This window comes from Empidonax traillii, unplaced genomic scaffold (assembly GCF_003031625.1).
Source record: "Empidonax traillii isolate 1590-97213 ecotype Southwest subspecies unplaced genomic scaffold, ASM303162v1 scaffold877:size283950, whole genome shotgun sequence".
NCBI lineage: Eukaryota > Metazoa > Chordata > Aves > Passeriformes > Tyrannidae > Empidonax > Empidonax traillii.
Genome location: NW_020956070.1, coordinates 83,927 through 99,085, shown reverse-complemented (window position 1 = coordinate 99,085; position 15,159 = coordinate 83,927). Strand labels below are relative to the sequence as shown.

Genomic DNA, 15,159 nt, shown 5'->3' with positions numbered 1-15,159 from the left:
AAGTCCTGACAATCCTACTAATTGAACTTTTTTGCTTCTAGGCACTATTATTTATAGATTTTTTTAGAAAAACTGAAGAATTCAAGAGGGCACAACTGAGCCCAAACCACAGACTTGACAGACCTGTCTTCTGTTATCAGAGAAGGCATCAGTCTGGTGACAGAAGCATTCCTTTCCAGTTTTACATAAACTGCTACTCAAAGAGTCATAGAACTTGAAAGCAGGTGCTACATAAAGATGCTCAGATATGTAGTCACAGATATGCAGTCGCCCCTAGTAATGGATCTCTGTAAGCTGACAAAAAGAAATTTTATTTTAGATTCTATTTTCTAATGCAAATCAGAACCTGGCAATTAACTGTGCTATGGTACCAGCAGAAATGCAATCTGAAAAATGTGGAAATGAATGATCGTCTGTTTGTCAAAGGATATCTCTACCATAGTAACCATCTTTGGCTTCAGTTTGACTATCTCATATAGTATACCTCCATCACCACCTCCTAGGATTAGCACTTCTTTCCCAGTGTAGTCTTCCTTTCCACTGCCCATTATGGCTTTAGTATACGCCAGGTCACTTTCTGCCAGATCTGAATGAAAGGAAGAGAAAGAGTTGGAGATAAATATTACATCTTTTGTTTTTCTCATTAATTGATATTAATCCAAAGGTAATATAATACAGAACAAAGTAAGAGCATCTACAGAAACAATGTAGTTCTCTGAGACAGCCCAAGTAATGGGATCCTCCTCAGAATCCCCAACAGGGTTTCTCTAATTCTCAATGCGAACCCAGCGATGGCTACCTTGGCATTAGGAAGTATTGTGTGCCGGGAGAAGAAAACTGGTGGAGCAAAACTGTCAGTACTTAGGATTTGATGTCCACACTTGATACTTCAATGGCTTTTTACCTACAACTAGTCCTGCAAGGGACAGATCAGGACAATTTTGAAAACGCACTGTGGACTCCAGCCAAAGATAGTAACCTAGATGCACACCAGGGGATCCCTGCACAGAAACATGAATACAACCATTACCCCCCAACTGCTGAAGGGCCCTAAAGCATGGGCATGGCACTGCTGGCTCGTGCAGCACTAGCTTCAAAGCAGACAGCAGCACTCCTAAGTTGTAACAGCAGACCTGAGCCACAAGGGCAAAGCTTTGTGCAAGCAGCACATCATGGCATATCCCATCATTCTGCCTGGCAATTTACTTATAAGTGCAGAGTAACCAGGAGACAAAGCAGTATTTTAAAACCCCATGGAACGTAAACAAGTACTAGTACACTTTCTTTTCTCTGAGGCATATTGTGACAACATTCCTTATCTCCATACTAAAGTCTGATGGGAGCCCCCGGTAGTCTAGGGGAAAAGACACTGCACTGTCACTGCAGAGACCCGGGTTCGATTCCTGGTCGGGGCCCCTCCCCGGGCAGATGGAGCTCGTTAGCCCTGTAAGGCAATCCATCTACGTCCTGAGGACCTCGCTGCCACCGTCCAAGCGTGCTTGGCCCCGGCAGACGAACCTCAGGATTAAAGGGTGGGCTCAGTTCCGCGCACGCTGTGTCTCACCTAAAAAATCCAATGCGCAGGCTGGAAGGTGTAAAGACCTTCCCCGGTTCTTCGTTCGCGAAGAGACTGGCCATTACTAAAGTCTGATGAAAATTTCTGGCTAGAAGTATGAAATAACTAATTTGGTGATTTCTAGTACAATTCTATCTGAATTAGAAAATACCTTACTAATGTATTCTGTAACAATGCTTTTCAGCTGCTGTCTGCACAGAAGTCTCCAACAGCTACAGAAAGCTAACTGAATTGTTAGAGTTATTTAAAAAAGCTATAGTTAAATTTCTTAATTACTCTGCTATTAGAGTGAAATTAGGTATTCTATCCTTCATTTACCACAGTCAGTACTTTTCAACATAAGAACTGAGAGATTTTACAAAGTATACTCCTTGCTACCTAGATTTTCTAGCAAACAGCAGTCTTATCCAGCTCAAAAGAAGAGTAGTCCACCTTCTTCTAAGTTCACTTTCAAAAATACAAAGATCGCAGGCACAAAGCACCACATACAAAAACCCTTAAAGGCTGGGTCACTCTGTCAATTTACTTAAAAGTTCAGTTGGGCATTCTGAAGAAGAGTCAAAAGATGTTCACAGCAAAGCAGCTAAATGGTTTGAGATACAGTTGTCCTAGATCTCACCAAGGAAATTCCCTCAAAGAATCAAAGCAACAGCAGGAATACACACACAGACAAACATGCCAGCTCCTATTTCTTCATATTTCTTTAGAATTCCATTGTGTTTTGAAGACCAACAAAGTAGCTTGTTTTACTGTCAAAGAGAAACTCTCAGGAGGCTGGGCTGGCAACCAACATGAAAAAGCTCATATGAAAGAAAGGAGTAGAGTAAGCTCTTCTATAGAACACTGTCTTCTATTCTCCTGTGCTGCTTACCACAGCAAAGACAGCAACTTTGGGAAAAGGAATTTTATTTTTTTACTCCTACATTTTAAACTAGTCAGCCTTTCTGATTAACATACTTAATATACAGAAACAAATATATGTGCACATGCATGTGCAGTTTCCAGCATCAGAATAATGACCCTTAGTCATCTGTTAAAATTGCCACAGCAGGACAGAAAACAACACTTCCAACATTTTCACTCAAAAGATCCTCAAATGAGATGACACTTACTAACATCCCCACTGAGGATAAGAATATTCCCAAACTGTTTTGAATGCAGAATTTTAATATTCTGAAAAGGTGAATCTTCATCATAAACAACTTCATCTATGTCATACTCCACCAGGCGTCCATCAGCTGTGGGCCAGTATCTATCAATGACACCTCCTCTCAGAATGGCTGGCAAACTAGAAAGAAACAGAAAGAAAAAAGATTACAAAACATTTGGCACGCTTATTTTTTAAAAAATCCACTTTAAACATCCTGTGGATTTACCATAATAAATAAATTACATTTACAAGAGGGATCTAAGAAAACTTCCCACATTTAACACTCAACAGACAGAAGAAGCCCATCAGCCATAAATATGCATTATAAATATACATAATAAATATACATAACTTGGTAAGGCACAGATGACATAAATGGTTCTTTATGTATATCTTCTACAATGTGCATGTGAATCTCTCTCATTCTAAGAGAGGGAATTTACATAACATAACAGCCTCTTTAGAAGAATCAGCTCATGACTAGAAATGAGTACAATACAAAAGTAGAATGCAAACAAAAAAACATGACAAAACCTCTTCCCACCTTCAGCTCAGCTAAGAATGTCATTTGTTTGAGACCAGTGAATCTCACCCTTCTCAAGTTGTACTGAGAACCATTTAATATACAGAGAAACATAAAAAGTGAATTATTACAGTGTTTCAAACTGAGCTAGGTCACCCTGCAATGTATAAGCACGATCCTTGATATTAGCTGACAGTCTGCATTACTTTTTAAAAGGAGTTCAAGCGTCTGCATAATTTTGTTTTGTTTTGTTGTTTATGTTGTGGGTTTTTTTCATTCTTGGTTCAAATCAGTATTTCACCTGTAAAGACAAACTATATTTGAAATTACTCTGAATGATCAAAACGATTGCACTTAGGCAAGATGTGCAGGCATAGGGTTCATCAGATTTTCCACACACACTTCAAAGAGTTAAGGGTTTTCTTCCAAAGGAGGGTGTAGCACAAGACCAGACACAGACAAGCTTCTTCTAAATTCACTAGGGATTCTCAATAAACATTTCAGAAATCCATCCTACCCTCAGTGAGCCACACGATGGCAGCACACAGTGAGAGCAAGATCACCCACTCACTACCTAAAACCAACAAAAAGGCAGGAAAAACTTTTCCAGCTACATTATTTCCAGCAGCGCTGCATGCACGAAGCTAACACCAAAAGGATGCAAAACAAATTAAAAAAAAAAAACAAAACACGTTGAGGGGTGCGTGACAAGATCCATGCTAGATACACTGTTCTAGACAGTTCATCTTCCTGTGTTAAAGGTAACCAAATGATCTAGATCAGGCAGATGTTGTCCTGACCCATTTTTAAGAAATTCCTATCACAGAGATTCCACAAACTCCCAATATCATATTTCAGCATCAAAATATCCTCAGAGAGCTTCTCCCCCATAAACACATACACAGTATCATCAGTGTTTATACACCGTGTACCTTGTGAGGCTTTACCAGCTTGAAGGAAAGCAAGATAACCACTTCTCTGTTTTACACACAACTGTTAAGGAGAAATAACAATATTCAAGGTATAACGTCACTTTTCAAATCACTACCACTTTACTTGTGGTCTCAGATTACTTTCTCCTATAGTACTTAACTGTTATACAGTGCTTAACTGTTCTCCCATTTTGCAGTTTGCTCCTTGGCTTTACTGAATTTTGTTGGTTTTACACTTGCTTTTTCATTTTCTTATTTCCCCTTCTATGTTCCTTCAAGCATCCACTGCACCTTCCACCAAGTGCATGCCTGCAGTAAGCGCTCCCTGGCTTCAAGGTGTCAGTCACTGCCAGAGAGTCACAAGGACAACATGAGCCATGTCCAGAGCGAATGTTATTTCAGCAGCAGGCCACAAGCTACAATTTGAATCCTTACAGTTTAACGTATAGCCCTGAGTTTAAGCAATCCAAACTGACAGATGGCTTGCAAAGCCCCCATTGTTCAGTTATCAGTTATATTACAAAAATTTGCTACAAAACATTTCTATCTTCTTGGCAGCTCCCTAAGCACACAGGTTCCACCAAGGTTTTTGCCACACAAGCCCACAATGAGCACTGTGAAGCACAGCAGAGGCGGAGCTGTGAGAGAAAGAGCTGTAGGAAATCTTGTCAGGGCAGGGTCTCCTCCATGGGCTTGAGCTTCATTTTAACTCTAACCCTTGCCCCTGGTCCACGTTCCCACCTGCACAAGTTTTTCACCAATCCTTAACACCCAGTTTGCCGTCAGAGCTGCCTCAGTACTACATCCCAGTCTGACAGACACAGAGCTGGGTTTGATCCTCGTCATCATCACCAGTCCTGCTTATCTTCTCCATGAGCTGTGGGATGTGGCCTGTAGGGTACAGTTTATGCCTTGGTCTATTCCCCTAACACTCTTGGCTCCCCAGCCCTTCCAGAGAAGTCTGCTCTTGCATCCTGGTTGCCTATTCTCACATTATTTCATGCAACCACTGCAACAAACTAAAAAACAAACAAACAAACCCCAGCCAAAACACACAAACAACCAAAAATACAAACCCCATGAAACAAACCCCACAAAAAACCCATGCCCTGTCCTGTAAGTAAAAATACCAAAGATGAAGCTTAAGAAAATGACAAACCCCACAATACTTTCAATTCTGCAATAAAGCAATTTTAAAATACTGGAGACAAAAAAACGATGCATAAATTCATACTCCTGGTATTCACTGCAGTACAGCAAAGCATAACCTGCTTCCTATCTTTAGTAACTATGCAAACAAGACACATACAGAAGGAGAGGTACAAACTTACCGTTTCACCCTTTTTATATTACCATGAAACAGTTCTTTCATTCTTTCTTCTACTTTGTTTAGAAGCTGGAAAAAAACAGCAAATGAGAGGCGGAATTTTTAGGTGACCACTTAATACAAAATATCTCCTAAATTAGGCTACCTGGAAGGTAGCACCTGCACTGAAAGGCTATGAAATGTAACATTAGAAGCCCATGAGTAACTGGCTGGCCCCTTAGCCTGGTTACTAGCAAGAATGTGCATATTATAGCAGCTGTCATCACTGCATTTAGCTTTCTCAAGGACAAGAGAGCCAGAAGGGGGACATGAGAAGTCCAAGGTTCCATTCCTGCTAAAGCAGTGACCTATTCCCCTGCAATATCCAATGTCTGGAGCCTTCTTATAAAGGAAGATGAAGTTCTTTTCCTCCATGGGGAAAAAGATTGAATATAGAGGCTCCACATCTCTCAGAATAGAGAAGGAAAAGGCATAATACATCAGGTACATCAGGTTGCAGGTTGAGCATCACTTCTCCCTCACTGCCCTGAGTACCTAAAGAGAACTAAGCCCTAACCAAGGCTGCTACATCTTCAAAACTTTTACATCAAAGAACACAAGGGCCAGTACATGCAAAAAAAGAATGTGTGTGTGCATGTGTGTGTGTGTAGGCATGCACTGACATGTGCATGCATCTTCAACAGGTGTTACTGTTCCTCATCTGTAAGCATTCAGGTTTGAACAGACTTTAATATTTTAAAATCTTTTACCAAGATATATTTTGATAGACCTGAAGAAAAGAAGGGTCACCCCATGCAGCTGGGTAAGCCTAGTAAAATAAGCAGTACTCATACCTGATCAACTTCCTCTCTTCCTTTCACATGATCATTGTAGCTCTGCAGATCCACCAACACTAATCCATGAGGGTGAATTCTCAAATTGGCAAAACTACAACAGAGAGAGAGAGAGTGATGACAAACTTATTATCAAAAACCAGAGTGAGTGAGGAAAGAAAATCTGAAACAAAATTATATTAGATTCAGAATGAATGGGGGTTTTTCCAGCATTTGTTAACTGCTTGCGGTGGAAGCTCCAATCTTCCTCTTCAAGTCACTAAGTAGCAGACAATTTCAAGAACTTGCCTATCACTACACAATTGATAAAATCAGTAGGCAGCAAGGCAGTGAAATAGGGTGTCCAAGCCACAACCACCACAGTACAACAGGAAAATACACTGTCAAATCGTCTCAGCTCTTTAAGTAAAGGCCCGGGGTGAAACAGGTCCAGTGAAACAGGCCCTGTGTAACAGGCCCTGTGTTGCGCTGCTTTGGGCTTTTAAATTGAAATCAAGCCTTAGCAAAACAACAGGAGACTTTTTTTCCCCTATTTATTTCCTTCTCGCTTCTAGGGGGTGTTGGTTTGGGGTGGTGTTTTTTTTTATTTTTTCAGCAACTATTTAGAGACACTGTGTAAAACAATAAGTATGCTGGAGCAAACCATGGCTTTGACTGGTAAAGAAATTGCAGCAGCACACTCTCATTGATGAATACAGATGCAAGGAAGACAAAACGACTACCACTTACACTGCAGAAGCTTTTAAAGATCAAAGAGCAAAGCTTCACCATGCTCAGTGTTAGGTAAACAAATAGTGGACCTTGGAGAATTTGCAACTAACAAAACAAGAGCTAAGGACAACTGAGAAGGACACAAGAAAATAAAACAGTGTAGCAGAGGCAATATGTTTTCCATCATAGGGAGGAGAGAAGACAAAAGGAACAGTAAAGCTACAAGGGCATTACATAAAGGAAGGGAGGGGGAAACACACACTGAAAAAGAAGAGCAGAAAAAGGAATGAGAACAGAAACATCGCTGAGCAAAGAAAGAAGGATATCCAGGGATAGTTGTTCATTAGTACAACACAGAGAAACTTCAGATAAGGCTGAATGCTCCTTTCTTTGCTTGTCTGCTCTTATCACCCCACTCAGCCTCACAGGCAAAACACAAACCAACTCTTGCTATGACAAAACGTTTAGATGACCTCCCAGCTCCCCACCACTCCCACCTTTTTTTTGTCCCTTCCAGAGTTCCTTTTATAAACTGTCACACTCAGTATGAACACCCTCTCCTGTGGTGCTGGAAACCTTGGTCCTTAGCTGCAGACAGAGATAAAACCCTGAATATTCCGTGCTATCTGAAGATCTTAATTTTTGGTAACTGTAAAATGATCATATTATGAAACTGACTGAAGCAAATCAAGAATGAAAACGCTCCTGCTGGCTTTGGACAGCAGCAAGCTGGAGCTGTGATGTGTCTGCAGCTGGCAGAGAAGCTACTGTCATCCTCTTCTCTTCAGAAGGTGGGTGGGGAGGCTGAAGCTTTCCTCAGGACTCTACACACAGGTCTTGCCTTCAAGAAGGAAAGATGTTTCTATACAACATGTACTTGTCCACTGTGCTTCCCTCATCCCAGTGCCTACAGACTGTCACCATCTTCGAGCAATCCTCCCCCACCCCAAGAGCTTGCCCCCAAGGTGCCCTTTCCCAAGAGATTTTGGTTAGGGAACACAAAAGCCTACCAGGACTCTGTTTACATCATTTTCATGTCAATGCATTTATTTTGGGATGTGTAACACACAACAAAAAACCCCACAGGCATAAGCATAAGAACAAACAACTTTATTGCAAGACTCCGGGAGATAGTATCTTCTGGTTTGGGTTTTTTGTTGGTTTGTTTTGTTTTGGTTGTTGTTTTTTTGGTTTTTTTTTCTAAAGGAGAAAAAGACAAAAGAGAAGAGCTCATTAGATGGAAGTACTGGTCACTCCAGAACACTTCGGACACAACCACTCACAGCAAATATGGACATTTCTTGTCAAGTCCCTAGACATGCTCCAGGCTCTCAAGCTGTTGTACTACAGATACAAGTGAATATATGCAGTTCATGGGACAGCACTGTTATTAAATTTCCTGAAAACTGGCATTTCTGTGTCAGAAATATTTCCACTGTTCAAAAAACTTTTTTGAGTTTATTTCCATACTCCAGAAGTTGCTGCTGGCGCAAATGAGCAACATATTGATTGTCCCATGACTCAACTCCTCTTTTAAATTCCTGTTCTACAAGAATTCCATACTTTCATAAGATTTGACAGCTGACATGGTCTTCACTTCCCCTTTGATGGCAGGAGTTGCTCAGCAGGGGACGTTACTGCCTCTGCTTTGGGGTGAGAGGCAAGGAGAGGCAGAGGGGAGAGTTGTTTTAAAAAAGCACAATCACAGAACTTCAGATTTATTAAGGGAGATGCTAGCATTAGAATACAGAGACAGTAACACTGCAGAACCATCACTCATTTCATCAAATTGTTCCATCTACCAGAACAGCAGGGTCCTGACATCTGGGGCAGGAGGGAAGAGATGGAAAGGCTGGCACCAGGCTGGAGCAGTGCAGTGGGACAAAGATTCAAGTTCCAAGCATCTGCCTGGTATTCTTAGACAATTTATGGTAAAAAAAAAAATTACTAAATTCAAAATTTTTAAAAGTCAGTACAAATGCAGGTTGGTTACACTTCTTTGTAAGTCACCTAGCTGAAAATGAACACCCAAAGTAACCTAAAATGCCTGTAAAGATTTAAACATGCAGCAAACAGTACAAGTGTAGTCAAAAGTGACCAGTCTAGTAGTATTAAGGTAGCAGCAGCAGCACAGTAAAGCTGAACCCACAAAAGCTTTAATTAGCAGAGAGCAAAGGCTGTGCTGGCTTTTGTTACTTTACATTTGTCTGCTTGGTAGAATGCATGTGAATGCAGGTTTGAAGGAGCAGCAGCTCTTTTAATATATGAAAGAGGGTTCTTAAGTTTAAAAGTCTCCCCTCATCCCTCTTGTCTTTCTGAGAAATATAATTCCTGTTTTAAAAATAAAACACCTGCCACACTTCTGGTGCATGCTTGCATGTACCTTCATAAGAGCAATGAGGAAAAAAGCTCAGTGAAGAGGTATCTTCTTCCTTTACATTAGGCAAGGAAATTGCCTCTGAAAAGCAGCCCCTACTGTAACAAGGTTCCACTTGCTGCACCTGCAGAGGAGCCAGGTCTTCTCAGGCAGTGCTCAAGCTTTTTTTGCTTGTGTGCAAAGGAGTGTCAACAACAGCAAAACTTTCTGCTGAGTGCTGAGTCTGGAATGCTCCATCTTAGCACCTGAACAACAGGGAACATGGGATGTTAACAAATAATTCCCAACCGCACAAATCAAAAAGTAACTGCTTGAAACAGTGTCCTCTTTACTTAAAAAGAACTAGAAGCGGAAAGACCAAAACATCCTAAGCCAAAATGTGTGGCCTACCTTAGTTACTTGTAGGGGACTAAGAAAAATTGCAATTCCATGTATTTCAGAAAGGATTTCCCAAGAGCACCCCACCCAAAGAATAGAACTAGATAGACAGACAGACAGACGCCTATAAATTCCTCTTTATCCATCAAAGTTTCATATGTTGGCACTAGCTTTGAGTTACTATAAAATACACAAAATAACTCAAGTATTTGAAAAATAGCTTGCTAGTAAAAGCATCACCAGTCAAATTACTCAATGAGGAAGAAAATGAAAATCTGCTTATACTAGGAAATTAAATTTTTTTTTAAAGTCGTGACACTGTTTCTTTGAAACAATTTTTTTTTGAAGTGTTCATTTTAATTACAAATTACTTAGAGACCTTTAGGAACAAAGCAGTCACATTTTTTTTCACTGCACCATTATTCTCTTCTTTTTGCAAAATAAGAAAATTAAACAAGTGAAAGCTACAACAGTTCTAAACTGTTGCTGATTCCTACCAACTACTTCCTATTCTTCAGCTCATTTTTACACTCTGGGTAACTACATGAATAAACTACAACATTTTAGCCTAAAACAAAGAGCTAAGGAATGTTCATCCTGCTCCTTTAAAACATGCTGACTAGCATACAGAGTGGTTAGCAAAAGACTAACACAGAAAAGAAAAAGTAAACACACTCACCCCTCCCTTCACAGTGTTAACATATTCATCATCATCTGACACACAAACCAAATTCAACTGAGTGTATCTTGCACTGTTGTGAACAGTGAAGCCAAACACCAGCAGGATTACACTTCTCTAAACAAGAATTCAGACACAGAACAGAAATTAAAAATGGGTATGTCTATAGCAGAGGCCAAAGCTTTTCTGAAAGACAGTCTTCTACTGCAGAAACAGTGGCTCGAGGTTCGGGTTTTGTGGGGTTTTAAAGAACTTTCAGGTGGAATATGAGAAGACAGAGAGCATAGATGCACAAAGGACAGAAAAACGCTGGTGGGTGCACACAGTGTAGCAGAAGAACAATTGCTCACAAGCAGTGATGACACTAAAGCTAGTATTTGGAAACTGAAATCTTCTCAATACTGTATTTTAATGATTTTTTTCCTTGTCCTAACTTACACAACTCCTAATAATCTTTTAAAATATACTGGGCACTATGACTCTACACAAAGCACCATATATGTTAAATGAAATAAAAACTTCCTATTTTTTTGAACTAAACTTTTAACTGTCCAATTCAAGGGATCTAAGTGGCACTTCAGTAAAAGCATGCTGCTTAATGGGACCCTGAAAACATTCTGAAACTGATCTGGAAACAGATTCACTAAAATGAGACTGGTGGTGCCCCAAAACTCAGACACCGAGCTCCTCTCCTACATGTGCAACAGTTCCACAAGTTGCGCTGGAGAAAGGGGCTGGCAAAGCAGAGAGGGGTGTATCCATCCCCACCACTACAGACAAGAACTGAGTGGCTCAAGTGACCCATTTCCTGCCCGACTCTAGAGCCTTGTGTCGACAACCCCATTAAAAAATGTTTTCAGCTGGACCTCCCTCAATTAGGTCCTTTGTCAGAGTAAATCACCAAGTAAATGGACCAGGTAGAGTTGCCACATGTGACTTTTGCTTGCTTAGCTTCGGACAAAGGAGAATAGGGATCTGTTGCTTCGGTAATGACAACAGGAAAGCATGTCTTAATCCCTACATCAGCTCCAATTCGTTTCACGACCAAAGCCCTCCATGGGGCCTGTTCACGTGGTATCTTTGTCAGAGACAAAGTTTTGACAAGAGTGGTGCCCACAGTTCAACCCTCCAGCACGGGGCACACTGCAGGCTGTGGGGGTTATCTCTGCAGACTTTGGAGTGTAGACACTGTTTAGCAATATATTACTATCTCACCTCAAACATCATTTTCCAGGGATTAGTACCCAGCTTGTTACATCAGCTGTGCATTTTTGTATAGCAAAGGCTCAGTCACTTTTGGCTGGCTAGAAGTGTGTTTGTGTGAACATACTCACGAAGCTGCCGCTCCCATTCAGCATCAATTCCTGCAGCTTTCATCCTCTGGAACTTGGGACAAGTTACACCTAGCCATCCTCAGAGGAAACTGCTCATGACATACCTACCCTCCTCATCACAATTCCTTTTTTCCCAGTTGTTACTATGAGCTAGTTTCATTTTGTAGGAAGAGGAAAAATCTGTACGAGCTGGCTAATGTCTTCCTAGTTGGGTCAGATATTTTTATGCTAATTTAAAATGTATGACATTTGAAGTCACTAAGATAAAATGCAAATGTGCTGGTATTAAAATAATGCCTATTTAGTGAGTATCAAATCCTCCATGGGCTCATCAGTTCATTCTGTGTTTGTTTTGCAGGGTTTAACTGTCCAGTCTATTAGGTTTTATGGGTTTACACCTTCATTTGTTTCAGTTAACTGAAACTATATCAAAGAAATACAAACAAACTACATTAAGGCAACCTTAAACAGCATGTTTCTGTTAAAAAAAGTATACACAGTTTCGGCAACCACAGGGAACAAAATTGCTGAGGTCCAAAAACTCAGAGAAAGTTCTCTTGCAAATGCATGCCCCAATTCAGTTCAATGGGGCGGGCAAAGCACAGAAGGTATTTTAGCTGGACAACTTATTTCTGTAGTAGTGCTGGTTAAAGTGAGCAATTTTCAAGGAAGATAAATACAGTGTGCACTGGAGCTCAGACAGCAATGAATATACCAAGAGGAAGCAATAACCACTTTATTAATTTACATTTAATACTGCACCAGAAAAGGAATTGTTCATTTGCAAGGGGCTATCTCCTTAATACTCTTCCACACACTCTTGTTCTTCAATCTTCAGTTTTGAGGCTGTACCCCAAACTGCAGTTCTTCATTATGTTTAGCATACTCTCCTGGAGAGCTTTCCTTAGAAGCTCAACAGCAAAAAATGGCCAGAGGTACAGAGAACCACACCCCAACAAAACAGACCCTTCTCCTTCCCTACAGGAAGCCCACCAGGTACACTTTCCCCATCTTCATCCTCCCACAGTGGTTAAGAATATTGTGAACCACCCTCTGCTGCAAAAGGAGAAGTTATATTTAGCTGTATAGTGAAAAGCTGGACTATTCAAAGTGTTGCAGTGCTGGAAAGTACAAGGCTAACACAAGTAAAACCCACTTAGAAACCTGTCCCAAAGCTTAGCAATTGCTCATCTATCACACATGGCTTTCAGGAAACAGCGTAGTAGGGCAGTGGGGAGAACAGGATGCTATCTACATGAGGACAGTTCTGAAGCAACTAAAAACTGAACAAAAGGTAGATTTCATTAATTTACAGTTCTCCAATACGCTGCCAAGGCTATACTCAGAGCAATAAGGATATCCATATGTGGCCTGTGCTTTACCAGGGAAAACAGCAACTTGACCAACTCCTCTGTATCCATGAGAGCACTGTACACAAGTGTACCGGTTTGTCTCTCCCAGGAATTACTCCCTACCCTTCCTACACAGAGAAATCAACTTTCACATCTTCTCTCCCTCCACACATTCATTAGTATTATACTCCAGCACTTCACAAAGACAATGGAATTTGCAGCAACAAGTATTTCCAGTTGGTAGTGCAGTAAGAGAAATCAAGTCAGATATATTAAAATTCAGAGCTTTATAAGGACCTTTTTTCCCCAGAGATGCTTCCAAGTGCCTGTTCAATTACCTCCTGGAAAAGTCATATAACAGAAGTCTGTTCTCTAGAAAGTTCCTGGAACCCATCAAAAGGCAGATAATTTAACTCTGGAAACTGCTCCTTTAGAAGGGGCTGTCATCTTAAGGGGAATGATCAGATGAGTTTGCAATGGGGAAATCCAGTTTGAGAATTCACTTATGTCACTTTCAAACTCAAGTAAACACAGGAAAGCAAATTAAGTCCATGTAATTAAAGAAAGCTAACCTTTACATCTTCTAAGACTTTTTTACTTTTAGTATTTTATCTTTAATTTGTTCAGAGATTGTATATCCTTGATATTATCTTTTAGGAGAATTAATTACAAGCTTAACCAAGCAAGCATAGAGGAGGGATGGCACCAGAGCAGTAAATTTTGCTATCTTTTCACTGACCTCAGAAACAAAAGGTTATCCAGAATTGCAGTTATTTGGGAAGGATTCTAAAGCCCATGTAACCAAAGACATAATAAGCAAGGCTGTACAAAAACAAGATATAAGTAACAGGTTTTTCAAGGTACATCAAGTATAAAAACCAAATAATTTAGACCAGACAAAGCCAGCGTCATTTTTAAAAACCCAACTGAATTACATCAAGCACTTCATGCAGCAGAACTGGGAGCAACAAACAAAACTAGACTCACATCAGCTTGTTACCTTAATTTGGGTCCCAAGTTTGACAGTGTAGTTCTCTATACTATTTATATATATAAAATACATAGATATGAAGATGCATAATACAAAAATGTTCACACATGGTAAACATACAGAGACAAATTCTAGAGGGCGAAACACTCAACCAGGATATGATTTTCCTTCTAGAGACATCTGTCCCCTTTTATTACAAGGAGAACTTAAAAATCTTTAGCAGTTCTCCTATGTTAGGAGTGGGGCCAAATGAGCTACTTAAGAGAACACTCAGCAGAAGATAGCCAACAAATGAAAGTTTATTTAGCCTAACTCCAGTCCTGGAGAACAAAGTAAGTAAAGATTAAAAACAAACAACCCCCCACAAAAAACAAACAAACAAAACCCCAAACAAACAAACCTAACCACCAAAAGAGAAAAAAAACAGAAGCAGCAACTGCCACAATGGAAGTAACTGAACAACTGTAAACAAATGAAGTGCAGTAAAATTATGGTAGTTCACAAATTAATAGAACCATAATCAGCTACCCCTCACACTGTAAAGCAGCATCAGGAAATAAAGTGAATGCGTTTTTTCTTACCAGTTTGCCCCAGCAGACTGAGTTTAATGTGAGTGTCACTTATGACACCAACCACTCTTATATTGCTGTTAGTTACTTCAGTAGCTGCTTGAGAATTTGAAGAATAAAGCATGTGAATGCACATACAACAAAACAGAGACAGAAAGGTTTCATTTTTCACATGCTAAGGTTAGGCACGGATATATTTAAAGATTTTTAGGCAAGAATTACAAAATACATTTAACTGACTTGGGCTGTCCGGCATCTGGAAGGATTGGTCCTGAGACCAAGGCACCATACTGTGGTACAGACCAGATGGGCCAGTTCAACTGTTCTGATATCCAAACTTCAAGATTACATATTCCAGATTATAAACAGTTTCTGCTTTATTTTAGCTACTTCATACACAACAGCTAGTCCTGTCAAAACCACAAGA

At 40.2% G+C, this 15,159-nt stretch overlaps 1 protein-coding gene across 1 annotated transcript in view; it reads right to left on the bottom strand.

The window, feature by feature from the left end:
• The window catches only part of SMS (spermine synthase), a 46,062-nt gene that overhangs the window by 16,456 nt on the left and 14,447 nt on the right, over positions 1-15,159 (bottom strand). The window contains exons 3-6 of the mRNA XM_027902470.1: positions 6,342-6,435; positions 5,513-5,577; positions 2,689-2,864; positions 432-586 (exon numbers count right to left, since the gene is read on the bottom strand). Of these exons, the coding sequence (XP_027758271.1) occupies positions 432-586; positions 2,689-2,864; positions 5,513-5,577; positions 6,342-6,435 (490 nt within the window). The remainder of the gene's footprint in view (positions 1-431; positions 587-2,688; positions 2,865-5,512; positions 5,578-6,341; positions 6,436-15,159) is intronic.